At 39.1% G+C, this 26143-nt stretch overlaps 1 protein-coding gene across 1 annotated transcript; it reads left to right on the forward strand.

The window, feature by feature from the left end:
- Positions 1 to 201: 201 nt before the first annotated feature.
- On the forward strand, positions 202 to 24436 carry aco1 (aconitase 1, soluble). Its single transcript, XM_042512607.1, has 20 exons — positions 202 to 325; positions 419 to 587; positions 1926 to 2063; positions 2749 to 2818; positions 2905 to 3088; positions 3920 to 4059; positions 5576 to 5747; positions 6033 to 6133; positions 6982 to 7098; positions 8997 to 9156; positions 9816 to 9951; positions 14349 to 14433; positions 14725 to 14881; positions 17961 to 18085; positions 18175 to 18279; positions 20506 to 20648; positions 21379 to 21526; positions 22274 to 22396; positions 22997 to 23182; positions 23272 to 24436. The coding sequence occupies exons 1-20, from the start codon at positions 220 to 222 to the stop codon at positions 23386 to 23388; spliced, it is 2682 nt and encodes an 893-aa protein (XP_042368541.1). The 5' UTR covers positions 202 to 219; the 3' UTR covers positions 23389 to 24436.
- The last annotated feature ends 1707 nt before the right edge of the window (positions 24437 to 26143 follow it).

Here is a 26143-nt window from a genome sequence, read left to right on the forward strand (position 1 = left end):
ACACAGAACCAAAAAAAAGAAATGTTGCACCAGGTTTCAAAGGTTTACTCCTTTATGCTTTGTACAATCACACTACATCCCTGTTCAACTAATTTGGTCTGCATGTGCAGTTATCATGTTTGAAAAATAGAAAATATGTGTTTAATTTCATCCCAATTTCTCTGTTGTTTATTGTCTGGTGTTTAACAGGCTCATATTTGTGCTTTAGGTTTGAGGAGGATGTCTGCCACTGTGAACCCTTTTCAACATATAGTTGAGCCTCTGGACCCCAACAACCAAAACCAACAGTTTTATAATCTTTCCAAGCTCGGAGACCCCAGATATGGTAACAGTGAACCTTTGATGAATGTAGATATGAAACTTCATGTCAGGGTAACTGCATGGTCTTAATCATAAATTTGTTCTTTGTGTCCCTCAGAGCATCTGCCGTTCTCCATACGGGTCCTCCTGGAGTCAGCTGTCAGGAACTGTGATGAGTTTCTGGTGAAGCGCTCAGATGTGGAGAGCATCCTCAACTGGAAGCAGACCCAGACTCAGACAGTAGAGGTACCCTTCAGACCGGCTCGGGTCATCCTGCAGGACTTCACGTACGTGCATGCTGTTTCTTTGCATCAGAAGGTCACTGAGTTGCTCCACAGGTTTTTAGAAACAGATGGAACAGTTTGCAAAGTCATGCTGAGTGGAACAAAGTATGTTTGAACCCATTAAACATCTTTATCAATTTCACACATCCAGGTGACAGTCACAGGGAGCACCACTCCCTATGTGAAAACAGTAGCTCACTGTTATCTGTGGCTCTGGGGGATGATGTCATAGCCATCAGCATAATCTCGGTTTGGTCTTGTATATTACGAATTCAAAACAGAAAGCCTGTGCCAAAATTTGGCAACTTGGAATATTAAAGACGTGGTTGTTTATCAGGCAGAGTGAAATTATGGTGCATGATGGGAAATGTAGGATCGAGTGTCTCTGCATTTGTATTTTGGCCTCTGCTGCTTCGATTTGGACCATTTTGGGGAAATATGTACCTAATGATCACAACTTAACGGTTACACAATACAGCAATTTGTATTAATGTCAACAAATCTCATGTGCAGAGCCAAACCAACACGGAATGTATCCTGCTCTCAACTCAAGCGTGTGTATTAAAGCCTGATATATCGTATTCTGTGCCACAGAATTACATTGCTGTCCAAAAGTCATTAAAAACACATCAGTGAGTCTCACTTGGTCACATGTTCCTTCATCACCATGACTACATACACTGTCATTTATTTGGAGTCCATCTCACGTACACGGTCCTACTGCCACAGATACTCATTAAGTGATACTCTCTTAAGAGGATGTGTATTCATCCTCTGTCAAAAATAGTCCCATGAAATGCACTCTGTTTGCTTAATGTCTAAAGAAAACTAGAGTGAGCAGCTGTTTTTTTTAATTAATAAGCTTTAAAAAATATATTTATTTTTGACATCTTCTAAATGCCTGTGTGCCCCTTTGCACCATGGGGACCCATGGCAGCAGTGTACTATGTGGAGCTCTTCAGCTTTTTTTTTGTTTTTACCTCAGCAGCAGTTTGTCACTCACTGGATGGATAATTGATCTGTCAATTTATTCACAGTGGATTAGATTACATCAATGGATGAGAGGAGCTGCTGTGTTTAAGTGAAAGTAAACATTTAGACACAGCAGAATGAATGTGTAGGTGACTTTCTGCTGCTCCGTCAGTGCTCCAAGAGTTCTATAAATGACCCAACAGTATATATTCCAAAAGCACTTGTAATGAACAGCCTAGCTCCAAAAATCTATTTGTGGCAACCCACCACAAATAAATAAATGTGTTGGAAACCCTGCATTATTTTCAGCTAAGTGATGACTAAGTGTAAATGATGATGATGATGGTGAGTGTCTCTAAACTGTTGCAGTGGTGTCCCTGCTGTGGTGGACTTTGCTGCCATGCGTGATGCGGTGATGAAACTCGGCGGTGACCCAGAGAAGATTAATCCTGTGTGCCCTGCTGACCTCGTCATCGATCATTCCATCCAAGTGGACTTTAACAGGAAGTAAGAGCAGGTTCATCAAGCTCTGTCCACCATGGAGTCATCACCCCATGGATAGTGTATTATTCTCCATATTGAAACTATATGACAGTGACTTATGGCCTGCAGGCCAAATCTAAGAAAATTCCCACTGGGATTGTTTTCATCTGTGTAGTATACCCAAGGTGCCAGAGCGTATAAGACGCCATCAAAATAGAGCTTGTTAATCAATCCAGTGGAGGATCCCCCACATCCCCTAACAGAGGTCCTAGCTAAGACCCTAATGTCCTAAAATTCGCCAGAAATCCTAGAAATGTCTCCTAGAAGTACCCTGTAATCCCAGAAACATCCCAGATGAACTAAAATCTTAAAAAAAGTCCTAAAACTCTAGAAAAATGTCCTAAAATCCTAGAAATGTCCTAAAATCCCAGAGACGTCCTAAAATCCCAGAAATGTCCTAAAATTCCAGAAACCTCCCAAAATCCGATAAATGTCCATAAATCCTAAAAATGTTCTCCAATCCAAAAATGTCTTAAAACTCCAGAAATGTCCCAATATCCCAGAAATGTTGCAAAATTCCAGAAATGTCTTAAAATCCCAGAGACGCCCTGAAGTACTAGAAATGTCCTAAAATCCTAGACCTAACTATTTTATCTAATTTTAGTCTCTTTCTCGCCAACGTTTAACACACTGGCTGTTTTTCCTTTAGGTCTGACAGCCTTCAGAAAAACCAGGACCTGGAGTTTGACCGTAACAGAGAGAGGTTTCAGTTCTTAAAGGTATGATATTTGAACAAACTCAGTATCTGAGGTAAAGGTAAAATACATTTTTTTTAACCCCTTAACGTTTCGTCTGTTTTTCCCAGTGGGGCTCTAAAGCCTTCAGGAACATGAGGATCATCCCTCCTGGGTCAGGGATCGTTCACCAAGTCAACCTGGAGTACCTGGCTAGAGTGGTGTTCAACTACGATGGGTACTTCTACCCCGACAGTCTGGTGGGCACCGACTCCCACACCACAATGATTGATGGACTGGGAGTGCTGGGCTGGGGTAAGACAGTGTCTTATCTGGATTTGCTGCCCTAGATGTGGTGAAGATTTCGAACAGTGATTATGTGACACAAAAGTAGAATTAATGCCATCTCCAAACTTATCATCTCTTTACATTGAGGCTATTAAGCCAGCAGGCATACATGAGCAGATGTAAGCCACTGTTTTCAATGGTTCTTTGTTACAATGCGTGCACACTGCAGGGCCTGCTCTTTGTCATTCATGCAGTACAATGGGTAAGCTTCTAGCTAATGATTACATGACAACTACCAAAACAACCTGACTTGAACTGATCATTGGTGGTGTCCTTGTAAATACAGGGTTTGTATGGTGATGAAAAAAACTGGAAGTCATGGACTTTGCAAAAGGCAGTTCCTAGGCCTGAAAAAGTTTTGGAGAACTACATATGCTCCGAAAGTTTTGGAAAAGTTGTGGTATTTTGTTTCTCTTATCAGTATAATAACACATGATGTGTTCAGACTGTTGGAAATTTTATAATTCAACATGTTTCTCTGTTTTTATAGTTTAAAGACAAAAATATCTCCCATTTTTTTTCTTGAAATATAAACATTTTTTTAAAGAAAAAAATGTTTTAAAGAAAAAGAAAAAAATAATGATTAGTACCTCTTTGTTTAAATATTCAGTTATTATTCTGTTCTGATTCTTCTTTTTAATTTTTATAAAGCTGCTATATAGTAATGACAAAGAATCAATAAGGAGTACTGATGTATGGTATTTGAAAATTTGCCTTAATGTCATGGAAAAGTCCTGGAAATGTATTGGTAAAAATGTGTATGACCTCTATGAATACGTTTTGTGTTTAACCCTTAAGGTGTGGGTGGAATTGAGGCGGAAGCAGTAATGCTGGGTCAGCCAATTAGCATGGTGCTGCCTGAAGTGGTGGGATACAAGCTGTCCGGGACCCCAGACAAGTACATCACCTCCACTGACATTGTCCTCACAGTTACTAAGGTAATTACAATCTGTTTTACAAGCAAATGACCAAAAATATTACATCCCAATTCCAAAACAGTTGGGGCGCTGTGTAAAACAAAAAAAAAAAACAGAATACAACAATTTAAGATTTCTTTTAACCGATATTCAATTTAATACAGTCCAAAGACAAGATATTTTATGTTGAAACTGATCAAATTTATTGTTTTTTGTGAGAAAAAAAAAAAAAAAAACGCTCATCCTGAATTTGATGCTTGAAACGTGTGGCAAAAAAGTTGAGACAGGGGCAACAGAAGACTGGGCTCACACCTTGGAGAGCTGTTGCACCAAGTGGATTGACATGAATCATGGCTCCGCAATGAGAGATGCCGATTAAAACAAAGGAGAGGATTATCAAACTTCTTAAAGAAGGTAAATCATAACAGAATTTTGCAAAAGATGCTGGTTGTTCACAGTCAGTTGTGTCTAAAATCTGGGCCAAGTACAAACAACATGGGAAGGTTGTAAAAGGCAAGCATACTGGTAGACCAAGAAAGACATCAGAGCGTTAAGCTGGTCTGAAGTCAGCAGTTTCTGTTTTTCAGCTATTTAAAGGGGGGATTATTCAGATCGTAAGATGTGCCTGCATGCGGCTCAGATGTTTAGATAAGTCAGGTGGAATATCATGAAACAGCCCTCAAAGTCGGAGCATTTTTTGTGGCATGTTGTGTGTTGCACAGCATTGATATGCGTCATGGATGTCTCTTGGACATAGATGAAGGCACACTACAGGACGTAGTAAGTTCGTGAGGCTTAACTGCGTGTAGCTTTACCTCTGCTGCTTTTGGTGGGTATCTACTACTTCCGAATATGACCTGCTTACGTGCCTTCACCTCGTGCACAAGCAGAATATCTCTCACATATGTAAATCGCCAAATCCATCATTTAGATCGCAATTCGCCAATTCTTGATGCACCTGGCTTTTAAAGGGAATGGGAACTGACGCACAGATTGGTTTATTCATGTACACGCCCATGACTAATTCAGAGACTAAATACAACCCCTCCGTGCCATGCGCCGCACCTGGCAACCACATTAATCACTGTTTAACTAGCAAAATGGACTCTGGCACGCCCTAAATGCATTTGTGCCATATGCTTTAGAACATGCACTATAGATTGTCTAAATAGGGCCCAGTGTCCTCAGTTCCCAAACACGAAGTGTTGATCAAAGAAATGGTGATGTCACACAGTTGTAACCATGCCTCTTTCCCAACTTTTTTGGAGCACGTTGCAGGCATCAAATTCAGAATGAATATTTACAAAAAAACAATAAAGTTTATCAGTTTGAACATGAAATATCTTGTCTTAAGACTGTATTCAATTGAGTATAGGTAAAAAAAAGATTGAAAGTCTTTGCATTGTGTTTATATTTACATTTTAAAAAGATCCTTTGGACTTGGGGTTGTTAATAAGAGGTAATGTTTGTTTCTTTTGAGGTCACCTCTGCTGTATTTAGCATCACAACCTGACATCCTGTCCCCTTGCACTCTCAGCACCTCCGTCAGGTTGGGGTTGTGGGAAAGTTTGTGGAGTTTTTCGGCCCTGGCGTTGCTCAGCTGTCCATTGCTGACAGAGCCACCATCGCCAACATGTGTCCAGAGTACGGAGCCACAGCGGCTTTCTTCCCCGTGGACGAGGTCAGCATTCAGTACCTGGAGCAGACCGGTGAGTGTCAGGATGATTCTGCATGCGGGCTCAGGTGACTTTACTGTCTTGTTCCGATAGACGTATTCACTTCTTTATGTTTATTTCAGCACCATCAAGATTTTTATTGTTTTAAAAGCAGCTCGTATTTAAGTTTCAGAATTGTATAGAAGTACTCCCACAGAGTTATTACACATTGTTCAGGAACTGACTTGAGATTTGGACTTATTCAATGTATTTAAGGCATCCTGGTGATTATTCACAATAAATAATTTACAAGGTGTGTTTTGGTGTTTTTGTATTCAGGGCGAGAAGCAGAGAAACTGGCCTACATCGCAAAGTACCTGAAGGCAGTGGGCATGTTCAGAGACTACAATGACGTCTCTCAGGATCCAGATTTCACTCAGGTCATTCTACATCTCTTTTATCCATTTTTGTGAGATTATTCTGCCCCTAAAAGAGAGGTTGAGCCATATATTTGTGCCATAATAGCACAAAGGAGCAGAAAATACTGATTATAACAGTAAATGCATTCAGGATGTCAGGATTTTCTTTCTTTTTTTAGCAGCAAGTTATAATAAGATACCAAACACACAAATATGATCAGAGGAATGAAAAATTTGTTGTTTAAACATAAGTTCAGTGGTGGAGGAAGTATTCAGATCCTTTACTTTAGTAAAAGTAGAAATACTGTGCTATGAAAATACTATGTTTTTACTACGTAAAGTAAAAATAAGTAAGCATAATCAGGAACATGTTCTTTAAGTGTAAAAAGTAAAAGATCCCACCCCCCAAAACACCCTAAAACTCAAAATTGCTCAAACATAAAAAAAATGACTTGCATGTTTATCAGAAGTAGTTTCCAATTTATTGATGAATTGACCTATCGTTAAGGTTGTATTTGTATAAACTGTTGGGTAGTTTAACGACAAAGTATCATATATTATGTGTGCTAAAAAAATCTTAATTTGTAAAGTAACTAAGCTTTCAATAGTACAATATTTTTGCTCTGGAATGTGTTGGAGCAGAAAAATAAAGGGACATGAAAAGATCAGACTTCAGTTAAGTACCTCATATTTGTACTTAAGTATAGTCTTGAGCAAATGTACATATTTACAGTTTACTACTGCATTAACTGTAAATGTTTATGCAGAAAAGTATGAATTGCCAAATGAGCAGAGCACAGTGAGGCAAAGAAACATGAAATAAGCCACCAATGCTAACACATCGTGAAATCTTTCTCTCTGTGTCTCAGGTAGTGGAGCTGGATCTGAGCACTGTGGTCCCCTGCTGCAGCGGACCCAAAAGACCTCAGGACAGAATTCCTGTGTCCAACATGAAGAACGACTTTGAGTCGTGCCTGGGAGCAAAGGTAGGCACCAGCGTAGATTCTAGGGGGGGCAAAGGGGATAGTGTTTGATGCCCTAAATTGCCAGGGGGAGTACCCACAAACCCCATGATTCATTGCATCCCCACAAATGGTGAAACCAATTCTTTGTTCATGTGATGTCAGAAGGTCTGAGTTTCTGAGTTGGAAAGTCTTTCTACCGACTTGGCTGTGTTCATGAGCTTTGAGGTGGTAAAGTGGAAACAACTTGGAAGCTACAAAAAGATGGGTTGTATTTGAATGCTCAGAGTATTTAAACAAGAGGTTGATAGCTGTTTAGACTTTATTTATATTTTTAGAAATGTTTTTTTATATATTTAATCTAGGTAACTCTACATGGACAGCAGTTAACATTAATATCCTAATACACTTTATTTGTGATCAATTTAATCGAATGGATATTTAAACCATCAAATAATAAGTTTCTTACCATTAACCAAACACTGACTTCTGCCCTTCATGTTTATGCATTTATGTCAGCAAGTTGGCAACTCTTGTTATAATAAGGTTGTCATCAATGTATAAGTAAGTATACTCGTCTGGCATGCTTTATGGGTCAGAGTGTGCTTGCTTGTTACAGCTATAGATGCAGATACAAAAATGTGACACTATTTAAAGTAAATGAGAGCTACTAGGAACAAAATAACCAAATATTTATATTTTTTAACCGTCAGTTGTTGACACTGTTCCTATACTTTCCGCGATTTCTGCTGTGCTGAAACGTCACAACTTGGCAACTTGAGTATCTTCAAAATTTCCCACCCATGATTAGTACTTTGGAGGGCTATTAGTGTGCTCGTAACTCATGAATACGATATGTTCGAAGTGCACATAAAGGCAGAAAAGGCCTACACCCTCAGGTACCAGTATACTCTCATGCATCGCTTAAAAAAGTCAAGGATTCAAACAGTTATTTGTCACCAACACAACAAATACATTGTCTGTGCTGGTGTGAAAAATAACGCTATAAAAGATACTGAAAAAGTATGTACAGGCTCAAGTGAAAATACGACTCTTACCTGAATAAAGACCCAAGTACAAGTTTTAAACCAACTGTCAAAAGAGATGGGGATTAAATCTCTGTTCTTTTTTGCTGCTGACTGAAATGTGTCTGTAACACAAAGTATAGAAAACACAAACAGCTAGTATCAAATCTCTTTTCAGCTTGTTTACTTATTATTAATCAGACACTACCTGATTTAAATCAATATCTTACCAGTTTTAGACTTTTATTTATAAGGGGTCCCTCTGTTTAGACAGCATTTAATATTTGTAAACACTTTGAAACCTGGTTTTACATCTGTTTACTTGTGCTGCAATCAAACACTGGTACTAAGCAAGTATGTTTCACAAATTGTGAGAAATTTAAGGAGAAGAAGAAACTAACCTGAAAATGATAGTTTAAAAAAAATGGGTTGACAATTATTACAAAACCATCAAAACAAAAACAAAGCAAAACAAAAGAGAGAAAAAAAAACAAAGAAATGTCCAGAAACTACATTTATAATCATTATTCTGGTGTTTAATACTGTTACAGTATAAAAATTATACATGCATATTTTAATTTCTGTACTTTTTTGTTATTTACTCTTTGTGCTTATTTTCAGGTAATTTTCTTGTAAATTTTTACTAATGTCTTGCAGTTTTTTGGGCCATATGTTGTGAAGTTGACTTCTTTCCATGTTTCTGAAAGAAATTAAACCAATTTTCTTAGATTTCAAAGGGTTAAACCAGATTTAGAAAATCAAAGATGAAGTAATTTTAACAGTAGCCCTTTTTGTCAGTATAGCTCAAACTTGTTTGTATGACCTCATTGTTGTTACTGGTAGCAGTGGTTGACTCCACAAAGTAACTCATAACGTGTTGGTTTGTGATATTTCCAGCAAGGTTTCAAGGGTTTCCAGGTGGCTTCTGAGCATCACAACACTGTGGTCCCCTTCCAGTTTAATGACAAAGAGTACACATTGAGCCACGGCTCGGTGGTCATCGCTGCCATCACCAGCTGCACCAACACCAGCAACCCGTCCGTCATGCTCGGAGCAGGTGGGGATAGTTCCTCTCTATAAGGGCAACTTTGCTGGTTTTCAGCCACTTTTGTGTTCTATGGTGGGAAGATAAAAAGTGTTTTGCTTTCACCTGTAACTCAAGGGCCTAGGGCTCCCAGGTCATACTGTGAGCAAAAATCCTCCCAAAAATCCTGACACAAAATGAGTCATTGATGACGCGCACACTGTGAAGAAGCAGACCTGGTTGGAATGCAAACTTTTCTTTGAATTGAATTTGTGGAATAACCTGAAGTTTTGAGAGGTGTTTTCAAATCAGTGTGGAGACAGAGGGAGATGTTTTTAATAAAATTGATTTAAAATATTTCTTTTTAGTTGAACCTATGAATTTAATTTTACTTATAAAGCCTATTATCACAATAACACAACAACTTTAAAGTGACCTCTTGATGTTGTCTCTACTTGATTTCATGCTCATATTTTTATGACATTTAAAAATGCCTTTATTCTAGTTTGTTTTTATGTTTTTTTTGTGCTTATGCTTTCAACTTGTAGCACTTTGAGATTTGTTCCAAATGTGAAGTGCATTATTAATTATTAATTAATGCTTAATTATTATTATTGTTGTTGTTGTTGTTGTTGTTGTTGTTGTTGTTATTTGACACTGTTAAAGATTAAAGATAAATGCTCGTCCTTTAGGGCTCCTTGCGAAAAAAGCCATCGAGTGTGGCCTGAGTGTGAGGCCGTACATAAAGACCAGCCTGTCCCCTGGAAGTGGAGTGGTCACATACTACCTGAAGGAGAGTGGAGTGATGGACTACCTATCTCAGCTGGGGTAAGCTGCTCAAACTCCTCATTCAGTCACTTGTCTATATATGTATATGTATGGACGATCCCCAACATGTTTAATATGGCCGAGACAAAGACACATTATCTGCTGAGCACTGAAAACATTATTATAACACACACCAAAAAAACTGAACTTAAGACCCACTTACTGGATGCTATTGATACAGCTCATACATAGATTATGCTTGTATGTATTTTATACACTAATATATGTACTTAAATATACAACCACCTGTCATCATAAGACAAAAGTTTTTGGCAACTGAGCAAACTCCATCTGCCAAAGGAGACTGAGAGATGCCGTTGAAAGCTAGCTGCACACGTGCTGCTTCTCTAACAGCCTGGAAAACGCAAGCTTGAGTGCTGGGTGACAGTTATTATTGTTAATTAAGCACTTTTTACTTACTTATTTCATTTTTTTTCCTTTTTCTTTTTTGTTCTAATTTTCAGGTAATAATGCGTTTAACTAATTGTATGCAAATATTGGGATCTTTACCTCTTAAATTGCTTATTGCCATTTTCCAGTGTTTTTAAAAGAAATTGAATACATTTGCTCAGATTTCAAACTTAACTGTTCTGAGACAATATCATGCTTTCTCAGTATTACATAGTTATTACAATCAGTTACGTATCCTTTTAAAGGAATTCAAAAAAAGAAGGTTTTTTATTTGGTTGAAGAAACATTTTATTACTTTAATTGAAACATTTTTAAGGAAAGTATGTGTAAATAGTCTCCCTTCTGAAAATTACTGAAATAAAGGTGAGATTGTCTGTCCAGTTGCAGTTTTCTTCATCAATATTGATGATTAGCTAATGTGCACGGTATGATAACTGGCAATTTTCATACCACAATGTTCATAAAGCAGTCCTGCTCCCTTGAACATGGTGGAATACACAGAGTATTACAGAGACAATGACTTCAGAAGTGTGTTGGAGCAGTGACGGAGGAGACAAAGCTCTCTGAAGCCTGAATGAAGCCACTGAATGTGTGTAAGAGCTGTGCTGAGAATAGCTCATCATTTTGAAGCTTTTCATGTAAATAGCGCCATCTGCTGGCTCATCCGATAATAAAGGCAAGAGTCAAACAAAAGATCCACACACTGTATTAAAAGCTCCCAGTAAATTGTAATGTTGCAACTTTACGATCTAACAGAGCTCTTCCTAAGGCATTTTCAAATAATAATTATAATAATAATAAACTTTATTTGTATAGCACCATTCATACAAGAAATGCAGCCCAATGTGCTTAAAAGAAAGAAATCACATGTACTAAGTGTTTCACAAAAAAGACATGGAGGGCCTAAAGACATAAAAAAAAACCTGCATTAAAAATAAAACAAGATCAGAATAGAACACATAGAATGCATCTTCAACTGGATACACCCACCTAATAATACCAGTAAAACCTATTATCACAAAACAAATCAAGTAATATACAGACAAGCCATCCACATTAAGATTCAAGAAGAGGAGTTGACATCACAACATGCTTTTACAAAAAGAGACCTTCTACATTTTGACCCTCAGTACCCTCTCACCTGAAAACCTAAACCTACAGTTTGGTCTTCAGTCTTTTTTTGTAGTTGGCTTTATTTTAAAAAAAAGACAATATTTTTCCAAAGTATGATTAACAGATTTGTTTTCACCTTTACAAATATTTTCATGAAATTGTTTTTTTTCCAGGTTTTTTTTTTGTTGTTGATGCAAACCCAGTTTTCACTGTTTTCTTTCATTGGTTTGTGTTGTCCTCCTGTCAAAGGTCCCAACATAATACCTGTTTGATTGCCCCACTGAATTTGCTGGTATTTCTAACACTTTTTTTGACAGACAGACTCTTGGACTGTAACTGTCTCCTTAGTAAAAGTTGATGGAGAAGATAACAGGTTGTTGTTTAGTAAAGAACAGGTAGAACAGCTAGTATGGGGCGACTTTAAGTGTTTCATTTAAAGAGACAGAAAACAGGATTGGGGACCCAACTGTTAGAAACTACCTTAATATAAAGTGAGAAACGTTCAAATTAAACCAATGACAACATCTGGAAGATGTCTGTCAGGTCATTATCAATCACTAATGAGGTTAACACAATGCTGACTGAGCCTGTGGCCCTCTGATTAAAGCCCGAGTATTCACAGTATTAGGAACTGGATGTCTGATATACCAGGAAATAAATTCACCAGCCTGGTTTCAGCGCTCAGTCTGCCAGTACACACACTGCAGGTACTGCTTATTGCCAGCAGAGCCACTAAAGAGAACCAAACAGAGACCTTTTTTAATATTGACAACTATTTGAGGGATTATTTAGGGGAGAAAAAAACTGTTTCATTTTTTTAGATTTATATTATTAAAAGTCTTAAGAGCCAGTCTAATGTCTACTTTATCTACTATATTACTGCAATGGTTAAACAAATAAAGTACAAAATATAAAACGTGTGTGTATATGTATATAGTATGTATTTGTTTTATTTCATTTTGTCACTGAAATCCTGTTTTTTAGCATCAAAACTACCCTAATATCCCCTTTAAAACTTTAAAATACCTGAGAACAACATCTGATCAGGATTCTTGGTAGAACTGGATTACCAAATCCATATCCCAGTTTAGGAGGATCAGGATCACAAATCCTGGTTTGAAATTCACAATTTTGAGTTACATTTCTCTCTGGATCATTCTGATCCAGATGAAATGTTTTGAAATACTGGGCCCAAAGCACAAATATACACTTTGGGACTTCCTTCCAGATGATGCATCAAGACCGATTTCTGGTCCGATCGAGGAGCAAGGGAATGCCAAATAAGAGAAGTGAGATCCAGCCATGTTCTGTTCCCCATGTCAGTGTCAGGCTGTGTTCCAAACAGCGTACTGCATGCTACAGTTGAACTCAGTATGAAGTACCCACTACATACTACTGCATTCGACAGTAATATGCAGTATGGCTGTTTAGTTCAACCCGTTTTGCAGTATGCTGTGCCAGACATGGCTGGTTTCCGGTTTTTGAGAGCGGAAGAAAGCGATAGCAAAACCGCTACCACGTAACATCTAATTACAGGTTTGAAATAGAGTAAACAAGTGATATGAATAACATCTTTGTAACGACTTGAAGCGACCAGATGTACCGCCATTATGTACACATTACGGCCGAGTTCCTTTCCCTTTTAAACTGTCTGATTGTTTCTTATTCATGTGAAAGCCAGAGCTGGTTTACTGGTGACAATTCATTCATGTTGTGGCAGCCTGTAGCTCAGTGAGGAAAGCGTGCTCCCCGTACAGGTTGAGTTTTTAGCAGCGGCCTGGGTTTGATTCCGGCTTGCGGTCCTTTGCTGTGTGTCATTGCTGTTCTCTCTCCCCCTTTCCTTTCACTCTCTAACTGCACTATAATAAATGCATGAAAAGACAAAGAAATAATCTTTAAAAAATAATACATTAATTCACTCATGTCTCCTGGATAATTGTACTCTTATTAGCATGCATTGGTATGTTGTTTACCTGATAAAAGTAAAGTAAAGAAAAGATGAAAATATAATTTTTGCATGGCCTAATTATTAAACTGTAACACTAGGGCAAGCCAAGGACTCAATCTGGTGGCTTTGGTCTGTCCCGCTGTGTGATGGCTTGGCTTGAGCCACTTATGGCATGACAACAACAGTTGTGCTTTCCGCGCAATGCATTGTGGGAAACAGTAGGCGAGGCAGACTGGTCCGATGCATACTGAGGATTTTTTCCGAATCAGTATGACATCCGGATATTTCTGGCATACTGTGAATTTCGTTTTTGTTCGCGTCCTGCATACTACATTTTGACCAAATCACGACGTATTGCATGAGTAATAGGCAGCTTTGAACACAGCCTCAGGTGCCCGTCAGCTGTCTTTATAATGCTTGCTGTGTTCTGTGTTGATGATTTGATAATGCCACACAAAGACCTCTGTTAGATCGAAACATTGTAAAAGTATTATTTTTGTCTGGAACTAAATGTTTATTCAAATTGAATGATACATTATTATTTTCTCAGAAAATGGAAAGAGTAAGAAAAAAAATAGGTAGTCACAGTTTGGCAAACAAACATACAAATAATGAACCACTGCAGTATGTTCTTCCACATAGGAGTTTCAAGAAAGGTTTGTTCTGCACAATTCAAATTTACTGGCAGCTTTTAATACAGTGTGTGGATCTTTTGTTTGGTTCTTGCCTTGGTTTGATTTTTTTTTTTTTATCCAGCACCTGAAGAAGTCCTTTGGATGTATGTGCCCTCCACCTCACTCAATCCCATAATAAACTCAGTGTTTATGATGCTCATGTGATTTTAGGCACACATCACAGTCAACTGAAAGTCTGAAGCTGTTTGAAGATAATTTGCTGACTTTAGTGGTTTTGTGTTTCCTGTTAGCTTTGAGGTTGTTGGCTATGGCTGCATGACGTGTATAGGCAACAGTGGGCCCCTCCCAGAGCCCGTGGTGGACGCTATAACACAGGTAGCACATCCTTACTACATCATGTCACACCTTTAAGCTCTTATTACATATTTTTCCTCCTCATATATCTTTGTGTCCTCTTTTGTCAGCATCCCTCACTGTCACATGTTGTGTTGTTACAGGAATATTTTAAGCACTTCACCCACCTTTGCTCTATATCTGATGATTTTTACCTGATTTGAAGCATCTCTACCTTCTCCTTTTACAAGCTCGGAACACAGATAGACAGTAACACATTTCAGAAAAACGTGCAATATTTTAAATCATCTGAGGCATCTGATTTGTGTTCAGGGGGATCTGGTTGCAGCAGGCATCCTGTCAGGAAACAGAAACTTTGAAGGCAGAGTCCACCCCAACACCAGAGCAAACTACCTGGCCTCCCCACCGCTCGTCATCGCCTACGCCATCGCCGGCACTGTGAGGATAGACTTTGAGACAGAACCCATCGGTGAGTAGTTGTATTTTTAGCGTGACTCCACAGAGAGAAAAAACTGTTGTAAACTCTCCTTTTATGACCTGTCACATGTGGTCAGGTATATAATAAGCTGGGTGAAGTTTTGCCAGCAGTGCACCATTCACTGAGTGGTTAAGGCCTGTCAGCATACACACCCTCACAGCTGTTATCACACAATAAAGACACCTAACAGAAGAAGAGTATTTGCTTTTTAACCCTTAGAAACCGCAGGAAATTGGCTTGATTTCTTTCAGAAACATGGAAACTTCAAATGAAATGACCCAAAATTTAGCAAGAAATTTAGTTTTAAAAAGTACAAGAAAATTAGCCAAGAAAAGCACTAAAACAAGAATTTGTTTTAAATAATTAGGATAATTATCAATATAGTTTTCTGGATATATCCCTAGTTTAGGAAAAAAAAAACAAGCAAAAACAAAAACATGCAGAGCATTTTTTTCCCATGCTTTAGAAAAAATCAAGCCAGTTTGCTTTGGGTTAAAAAGTATAAATTCCCATGAAAGGCTTCTGAACACAGCACAAAAAATGTTATGTCATTTCAGGTTTCAAAGGATTGAACTCTGAATAATCTGGATCATTTTTTACCACTTTGGTTGCAGAGTGCTTTATAATTAAACCCCAGGGACATACTGTATATACGTAGACGCCGCCTTTGCTGCTGCTGTCTATTGGAATGATGGGTCAATGTAGCCGCCATATTGTGTCAGTGGCAGCCGTGCCGACTTACTGCATTAGTCAGCGGAGACAGAGGTCTATCAGTGATTAATATCATCATAAATCACTGAATTTTGAGCCAATTTTCAAGCTGTTTGATTTGTGGATGGAAGAAATGGAAGACATGTATTTATAATACAGAATAACTGGTGAAATTAAAAACACAGGTTTTTGTACCAAAATGGTTCATCTTATGTAGATATTAATAAAAAACAAGAAAAAAAAACATATATACTTTATACCTGACATACAGGTATGCCAGTTTACATTTTTGGTTGCACTTTAATGTATAGTATATCAGTGTTGCCCTGAGTTGCGGGGTAATAGTTACATTATTTCAATAAACAAATGTTAGTTTTGTGCAAATAAATGACTCTGGGATGCATGTTTATCCAATGACACTGATCGAGATCAACATCAGCTTTAATTCATTCAGATGTGTAAAAACAGCTTTTGCTCATTGGAGCCTGGACACATAATGCAATAAATGAAATTTGTAACAAAACAAGTACATTAGTGTTCAAACTGAGAAACTCTAGGCAGAGGTAAGGGTGTGCAATATTGACCAAAACAAAACAAACATGTCACCTGTGAAATGCTATTGTTGCTTTTGTGAAATGCTACTGGTGCTTAGTTTTTGTGTTTTCTTTGATTGGAACATCCAAAAGCGGCACAAAAGTTTGGCATATTTGCGCTGGCCAGATGCTGCTGCAGTCAGGCAGAGTCACAGTGCGGTCGTGTTGATGCTTCTGACAACCCCGGATGCAGCGTTTTTTGGGTTTTTTTTTCCCAGTACTGGTATTGGCATCAGCCCCAAAAATCCAGTATCGGTCAGGCTGCATCCTGCATCCTCCAATCCTGAGCTTGCATGACTGACAGCTGATGTGTTGCTGTGTGTCCCTGCTGTCCTAAGGGAATGATAGTTGTCTCAGTTGAGAGAGGAGGACATTGTGTTGCAGCCTCTCCAGCAGTTCAGGTCTTGGGTGTGCCTCTGTGTGTGTTTTCCCCGACTCATGCTTGTTTAGCAGGAGGAGAGGATGTGTTTGTGTTTTGCTGCTGTTGCACAAAGTGGAAAAACTGGGTCCTCAGCAAGCAGCTGGTTCAGGATTTTGGGAGTTTGGAGCACATTACCGACAGCTCTCATGAGGACGCTCATCTGAATTTCCTCATGTTCCCATAGTTTTTGGCAGCTGATTTTCCTCTTCTCAGCATTGTCTCACCTGTTCCTTTTTTGGGATTTCAAATTCAAATCAGCTTTATTGGCATGAATGTTTACGTTACATTGTTGCCAGAGCAAAATAACAGATTATTAAATGAAGAAATACATTGCAGAAATACATTTTAGACACATATTATATAGATACTGTCTTAATCACATAGAAACATTTAGAGTAGAGCTTGTTTCTCTCAGTTTATGACAGTATTTCACATATTTTGCAGCTAAAACTGCACACTGACTTTTCTCCCCACATATATAAGGCAGTTTCTGAATATTTGGAAAATGGATAAACCCAGGATATATGTCATTCATTTTTTCAAAGAAATGTTCTCTTAAATGGTTGTATTTGTCACAGTGTAGTAGGAAGTGAGCTTCAGTCTGGACTTGTGTTTGATGACAGAGTGAACACAGCCTGGCCTCCCTGAGTCTGTTCTGCCTGGTCTGTTTCTATGTCCAGGCTGCGTCCACTCAGTCTGTACATTGTCAGCGTTTTTCTTTGTTTTATATCTGTCATGATGATCAGGTACTCTGCCAGCATGTATTCTCTGTTTAGGGTCAAATACAATTCTGATTTACTTTGTGATTTAGTGGTTTTCTTCCAATATGTGAAATAATTTTCTTTTTGTTCTGAGATGATTCGGCTAGGCTGGATTGTAAAGTATCTGTCCTGAAGCTTCGGTGTGTTTGTGCAGGGCTTCAGGATCAGCTTGAAGAAGGGACTCTTTGGGATTTCTCTCTGTCTCCTCCTGTCACTGCAGTTGTCCATCACTTAATGGACCTGCACTTATAGCGTCTTTCTATTTCCGACCACTTAAAGCACATTTACATGACATGTCAAATTTCTATTGACACACACATTTAAACAGTGATGGCAGAGGTGCCACCTGCTCACCCAAACATTTGCAACACTGACACATGGACGGCACAGTAACTGGGGTGTTACTGGGGAGCATACTACAATATGCGGACAAAAATAATTTCTTACACATCATGTACAATAAATTTGTGTTTAATATTAGTCAGCTTAACAACCAAAACTAATGTTTGAGCTTGATGTATTAAATAAAGACAGTTATCACATAATGTTTTAATGTGTCCTCCCGTCCTCCGTCTCCTCTGCAGCCGTTAACTCTGAAGGAAGAGAGATTTTCCTGAGGGACATCTGGCCGTCGCGGGAGGAGATCCAGGCTGTGGAGAGAACCTTTGTCATCCCGTCAATGTTCAAAGAAGTCTATGAGAAGATTGAGGTAGTGTAATATTTAGTCTGTCAGCAAGAAAACTGGCAAGATAACTTCCCTGCAGTGTAGCTAACATGCATCTTACTATGCTGTTGCAGAGAGTGAATGAACGCTGGAACTCTCTGGTCGCTCCCTCTGACAAACTGTACACCTGGGACCCCAATTCCACCTACATCAAGTCTCCACCTTTCTTCGATGGTTTGGTAATTAATAGAAATCAGACATCCTCACAAACTCACTCACAAACTCACTCAACTGCTATAATTACTTTAAGCCAAGGCTGCTATTATTAAAACGTCATTAACTCGAAAATCAATGTTATTTTCAATCATTGTGATCACAATGAATGAGAGCATTACATTTTAAAACCCATTTTTTTCATGTTTGTAAAACTGTTACGAAAATGGGAATGAAAACTTTACAAATAATTATCACTGTATACCATTTTTTATATTTTAGTTAAGCTTTTAATCATGATTCTGTGGTGTTAATGGAAAGCATCACAGAAAGGCACATAAAATAAGGTGGAAAAATGCCCCATAACAGCTGGTTTAGTAAATTTGAAGTAATTTCTTTTTAAACAAGAGATGGGCAGTTAGTGGCGTGCAGATCTCTGCTTTGCGGGTGCCTGAGCTGATCGCAGCTTCTCTCGGCTGTAATTTTAAGAATAAATGTATTTTTGATAACTCAGACACAGACAGGAAGTGAGTTGGTGTGCCTCCAGCAGGTTGACAGCAGTTATGACACTTTATAGTTTATAAAGTTAAGCTCTGACAGGTACTCAGTAAATAATCTGTCCAGTGTTCTAACGTTTTCTGTTCCATTTCGTTGTGCGTCTGAAATGATAAGATATAACAGTTGGACCTGCAACTGCTCAGTGCTGCAGGAAACGGGTGGCTCCACTCAGGTTGAGCTGCAAGGGGGCTCATGTGTTTGTGTACAGGAGCTGCTCACCTCTCTGCGACACAAAAATATCATGTCATTTAACCTGTTAGTAGATGATGATGCTGCATCTCTGTCACTGTGTCTGACAGGCACAACTGGATAAACAGAGAGGGATGCTGAGCAGATCAATACACTGTCCGCAGCTGTACAGTGACATGAGTCAGAATTTGCAACAATTGGACAGAGTTGCAAGGTCGTTTAGAATTCACGATTGGCTGATTTTGGCAAATTGTTGCAAAGGCAAAATTGCGAAATCTCAATGGGATTTGATGATCAAACACAAATAAAAGAGACAAAAACTGAAACCATTTAACTACAAAGCCTTTTACATACTGTGGTAGAAGCACAAATATCAAGTAAAAATGACCAAATCAGAATATGCAAGTCTACAAAATTTGGCAGATGATACACAGCTTGGTCATGGCAGAAACACTGCACGGTGAGTGACTGATCCTCCTGGCTCTCCAACAGTCAACAGAGTGGCAAGGACAATACATTCTGATTAAGTCATCTTGTTTTATGCCTTTCTTTAGTGGAACGTAACAAAATCGGTATAAAATAAATTCACAGATGCTGCAGTTTAAAATAATAGTATTTCCTAAAGGTGTCAGTTTTTGAGCTGCAATGAACGCCAAAATTCGTCCTGCAATAGACAGTAAGGCTCGTTGTTATTAGCCGAGCTGATTTCCAGAAAACTTGCGGTCCTTACCGGCTGGTTACAGAGAGTGACGAGTTAGCAGTCGCTGACTATGAAACAGTCAACAAAAAAGGTTTTTCAACAACCGTGAAACAAAACAACACAGAGAAGTCCTTGTGCATACAGTCATAAATGTGCACAAAAGTTTTAGGCTGATTGGTCCTGTAGTTTGGGAGATTAGCTGCAGAGAGACAGATATACACACTAAAACACGTGTACACACACACACACACACACACGCACACACACAACCAAACACATGACCCCTCCAAGCTGACATCAGGCTTAGATAATAAGCTGGTGAGGGCTGTTTTCATGATCATTTTTACAATAATGGGATTCTACTTGCTTATTCTACTTAGTTAAATCTGCTTATGTCACCTATCAAAACCTCTGGGAGTTTATATTAACATTTGATTTGCTGTAACACCTTTCCAATGCCTAGGTTTGAGACCAGGGCTGTAAAAACAAGCAGTTTTTCTAGTTCCTTGAAAAAATAATGCCTTTTTTCATTATTATTATGTTAATATTAGACCTTTTCAGTCATAAAGCATTTTTAAACAAATACATTTTCATAAAAAAAATTGAATTATGTTAACATCATGTATACACAAACTGCAACTACTGTTTATTACTGTTATTCAGCACTAATATATGTACTAATACTGGTATAGACAGTAGTGTACCAATGTTTTGGTAGACACTGACTGACTGTTTGCTGTACTGCATGTTGTGACATGTTATTGACATACTGTTGACTTGTTGTTGACATGTTATCTTTTTTCAGACGATGGATCTGCAGCCTCCAAAGTCCATCCATGACGCCTATGTGCTGCTCAACCTTGGAGACTCGGTCACCACTGACCACATTTCTCCTGCAGGGAACATTGCCAGGAGCAGCCCCGCCGCACGCTACCTGACCAACAGAGGGTGAGTCAATACATTGCTCTCAACTGGAAGCAGGTAACCCTTTGAAAACCTGACTGACATCACTTTTCCTGTGCTCCATTCAGACACTTTACACAGCCCTTGAAACCTTAGCAAAATGTTTTTGTTTTGTTTTTTAAATAGGGGAAAAAAAGCAATGAGTAATTTGGAAAGAGATGCCTACAAATGATCAAAAAGTGAAAAAAGAAAATGCTCTACAAATTCCAAGAAGAAAAAAAAAGAAACATTACCTGAAAATTTGTGAAAAATTAGTGAACAGAGAGAGAGAGAGAAATTATTTCATGCAAAGGAAAATGTCCATGGTACTTTATTTATTATTATTATAATTTATTATTTAAAAAAAATATATGTTTATATAACACTTATTTAAGGTCATTACCCTCAAATCAGGTTTTAAAGGGTTCTGGGTTGTCTTGCCCTTGTTTTAATTTTAATAAGTTATCTAAGCTTTAAATATTATTTAAGATTTTATTGTTTTGTTTGGTTTTTTTTATTGACTTTGCACATTTGTTGGTTTATTGTGTCTTGGATTCCTTGGATGTCCAGACCTACTCAGCAATAAATTCTGATTGTGACTCTGGTGTGTTGACAAAAGACGATATTTATGACTAATGCAGCCAGTCCTCAGAAAACAATACAAAGACCTACAGGAGGCTGAATGTAACTGGAATGAGCCTTTATGTAAAATTGTATGCTGTTCGTGTTTTGACAGCTTGAGCCCTCGGGACTACAACTCATACGGCTCCAGGCGAGGTAACGACGCCGTCATGGCCAGGGGGACGTTTGCCAACATTCGCCTCTTTAACAAGTTCCTCAACAAGCAGGCACCACAAACCATTCACCTGCCGACTGGAGAGACGGTCAGCGTGCAACACCTCTCTATAATTTTGTTGCAGTAATCATGCAGATGCTGTGCTATGTGACAGAAGGAACTGTTGCATCTCAACAAAATGCATTTGCATGAGTCGTCTTGGTGCAGTACTTACTGAAAACACATACTGCTGTTACACTAAATCAGGCACCGGAGGGGATGCTAGAAAAAACATGGCAGTAGTCTGAGGCCAAAAACTGAAACAAAGTCAACTTTTGAAGAAATGCAACCAGATGTCACACTGCAGTGGACAATCATGTAACCAGATAGACACCTGCAGTCCACAGGAACAAGTAATACATCTCCTATTGTTAAATATTACAATGGTTATGTACTAACAGCTTGTGTGTATTATCATACAAGAGAGCATTTTTGTGTCAGTAAAGACAGTAATGATGATCAAAAGGAATTCTAGATTATGATCTAGAATTCCTTTTGACTATCATTACTGTTATGACAGTATAACATACATAAACTTACCACGGACAAATACTCAGCAGCTGAGGCGCTGGCTTTAGTCTGTTTACTCTCCACTGCCCCACAAATGGGCCCATAAGGTGACACTGTCACACAACCCTGCAACTATTCACTGCAAAGCCTGATTTGGTGTAAACGCAGGCTGATACTTGCTGCTTCTGTTTATGCTTTAAAGACCACAGTGTTTCCTCACATCCTGTAGGCCTGATGGACTGTCCCACATGGACTAACTGTGTCATATGTGTCCCTGTGTGTTCAGCTGGACGTGTTTGATGTGGCAGAGAGATACCAGCAGTCCGGGGTCCCTCTGCTGATTCTGGCAGGGAAGGAATACGGTTCAGGCAGCTCCAGAGACTGGGCTGCAAAGGGGCCCTTCCTACTGGTGAGGATCTCCTCCTCCTCCTCCTCCTCATTTTGACTTGGGATGATGGATTTTGTTCTTTTTACAAAACAAGAAAATGTAGTTTGCGAGCATGTTCAAAAGGCTGTTGCCATGGAGAAAAGATGAACACAGAGATCAAAATAGAAGGTGAGACTTTTAGCTAAAATGATCGTGGCTGAATTCAGTTTCCTCTAAAGGTACTGATGTACTGACAAAATGTGATATAATGCTACACAATTCTGAGCTCTATGGTGCTACTGACTTCCAAACATACTTTCATACTTATAAGCTTGTATGATTGTCAAACAGCTGCGATCTCTGTGCCATAAATGGTCTTGAAAAGTCTCAACATGAACATTGAGATAGCAGAAACCCTGATTATGGATTATTTTTATCATCCATAATCAGGACAAAGTGAAAGTCAAGGGACCTATGAAAAATTTGACGGGATACAGTAAAACTTCAAATAAAAGCACAGTCTCAATTAAACACCCAGTCCCTTTTACCAGCCCGATGTGTTACCACATCAGCCTGTCGCATATAGACGCTTGGTCGTGTTTTTTAAAGGGTTGAGACTGAACCTTTTGTTTGTCTTTTTAGGGCATTAAGGCAGTTGTGGCAGAGAGCTATGAGCGGATCCACCGCAGTAACCTGGTTGGGATGGGAGTAATACCTCTGGAGTATCTCCCAGGAGACACTGCTGACAGCCTGGGACTGACCGGCCGAGAGCGCTACACCATCATCATCCCCGAGCAGCTCACGCCCAGGATGATCGTGGATGTGAAGGTTCGTCTAAGACACGTTGTTGTAGAACAGGGACGTGGCTGCAGTGTTGAGGTCATGTGATACATCGTGTCGTCTCTCTGCCCTCACAGCTTGACACCGGGAAAACATTCCAAGTGCGGATGAGGTTCGACACCGATGTAGAGCTGGCATATTTCCACCATGGAGGCATCCTCAACTACATGATCCGCAAGATGTCCGAAAACTAACGTGCCAAGTACAACACAGAGCAACACGTCATTCCTCTAATTCTCAGCCACAGTTCAACATGGCGCCATCATAGTGAGTTCATGTCATGGTTGACTGAAGATTAACGTCCAAAAATAATCCAGTCGTTGTCAACATTTAGTGCAGAGAGCCTTTTACAGATATTTATCCCTATGTTCTCATTTTGGAGAATGCTGCTACTTTGATTTACATAGCAGAGCTGAGGGGAATATATACGAGATGTGGATATTTAGTTAACATATGCAAGATGATTTTAATTCAAGGTGTTAGAAGTGGACATGCAATGATTTATTGGCTGGTAAATAGAATCAATTCAGCTTTTCTGCTGGTCTTTTAAATAGACCATCAGATTTATCTGCAGGCGCGGCAGGATGGCTCAAGTCACACGCACAGTGAAAGTAATGGACTATTCTAGGGTTTCATTAATTGGTTTGTGGTAGCCAGTCACTATTAACCCCTTGAAACCTGGGCAAATTGGCTTAATGTCTTTACAAATCAGGGGAGAAAAGTAATGAGCAAATCAAAAGAAATTTTCCCAAATTAGTGAAAAGCTACAAGAAAGTTACCTAAAAATTAAAAGAGAAAAAGGAAAAGAAAAGGTGTTTTTAAAAAAAGGAAATAGCTTTAAACAGTGCTTAAAACGTAATTATCTTTAAATATATAATTAACTTTAAATGTATTTTCTGTCTTTTTTTGTCAATTCTTTGTCGGCTTTTCCTAATTTGTGGGACGTTTCTTGCCAAGCTGCTCTTTGCCTTTTTAGCCATGTTTTCAAAAGAAATAACAAAACAGTTTCCTCAGGTTTCAGAGGTTTAAATGCTTGTGACTGACGTCAATCTAGTTTTCAAAGAGATAACTTCTCTGCTGCAATGAACAGATTATCTATTCTAAGAGCTAGATCATTCATTGGGAGCGCTGTTGGAATATATATACCATTCAGTTATAGTACCACATTGTCGGAGTACGGAGCATACTCTGGGCACAGACTGAGCAGCAGGCAAAAAAATGAAAGTGAAACATAGTCGTAACCATCTAAAAGTTTGTTTTCACTCACAAATGCCTGCTCCTCTCATCCATCAGTTTGATCTGATCAGCTCAGATTGGATCAACAGATCAGTTATCCATCTGCTGCTGAAGAGAGAAAAAACAAAACTCATGAAGAGCCCTGGTCGTGCTGTGTTCACAGACCTGCAAAAAACTCCCAATTTAGAGAGGGGACACAGAATGATACAAAAAGACAGCCGGGCATTTAAAGGAACACACAAAAAAGACTGTATTGTCCCATTTGCTGCAACCCATTCTCACTGGCAGACTGGCAATACTTAGGCTTTGTCACGTCCCCTTGTTGGCAACTATTCAGAGCCTCCATGCTAAGTTGGTTTGAGCATATGTGGATCTGTTGCAGCTGCTCTCTTATGGGAAAGAGAAATGTTGGATTACATGGGATACACTGCAGTTCATTTCGAGATAGATTTTATTTATGTGGAAGTTCTGTCCAGTGACCCAGAGCACTTTATTAAGGGTGAGGGAGAGAGGGACCTATAACCTGCTGCAGTGTAGAGAGAATATAAGTCATTTAATAGTCGTACGAACATACAACAGTTTCCCATTAAAGAACAGTGACAAAAAAAGAATCCAAGGCAAAGGATTACTGCAGTTTATTACAGCGTGGGTCTTATTGCTGTAGTTTTGCTCTTTTTTTGGTTCAGTTATGAGAACATGTCGATGCTGCTCTCTAGCTGGCTACCTACATGGTACCAACTGGTACGACTGCACAAAGTAGTGAAAAACCCTGTCAGCGAGTACTACATAGTGATACTCCAGAGAGTACTACCATCAGCCCCAAGCCATGAATGATATTGTCCCTCACACTAACTGCTTGCATTTTTCATGGCAGCAGGGTGGAAGGCTTCACCTTCATTAGGGAACATTCTGTTGGGATGCCATTTCTTCATAGTTGCATTCACTGACAATAGGGATCAGTGGGCAGAAGGTGCGCAGTGGAGATGTGCGTCATTGAGAAGTAGTTTTTTTCAGTTTACTTCTGGTTGCCTTCACTCTATAATCTGAGCCGACATCAGAAAATACAAATAGCCAATTACTTCAGGCGCCATAGCCTCAGCGTGGTTACGTAACAGCATAAAGTTTACATTCCAGCCAATGGTTTGACAGTTTTCTACTGATCAGCAGGTGGCAGTGATGGGCTAAGATATGCAGCCCATGCAGAGAGGAGAAGCTAGAAAACATCTGTGTAAAATTTGTCTTTATCCATAGCCATGCAGAGCTCTGTTCTGCTGAGATAAAAATAGAAGCCAACTGTAGCTGTTTAAAGATTTGCTCTGAGACTGAGACCAAGCGGCCACGACAAACCGTGTCAATAAAGCCCTCACACTCCCTATCGCTGGTTAGAAATGATAAGAAGACCCATGGTGTAATTATCTAAAAGTCTTCTTTAAAAACAAGGACTATGTTGTCACCACAACTGAGTTGGGATTGGCTGTCACACCTCCTCTACATTAGTGCTCATCACCGGAGCCCCCCAGGGCTGTGTGCTCAGCCCCCTCCTGTTCACACTGTACACCCATGACTGCACTCCCAGACATCAGGTGAACTCTATTGTGAAGTATGCAGACGACACCACCATCATCAGCCATATTACAAACAGCGACGAGAGTTCATATCAGGAGGAAATCAACAATCTTGCAGAGTGTTGCACAGAGAACAACCTACTGCTCA

Source organism: Plectropomus leopardus, chromosome 23 (assembly GCF_008729295.1).
Source record: "Plectropomus leopardus isolate mb chromosome 23, YSFRI_Pleo_2.0, whole genome shotgun sequence".
NCBI classification, from domain to species: Eukaryota; Metazoa; Chordata; class Actinopteri; order Perciformes; family Serranidae; genus Plectropomus; species Plectropomus leopardus.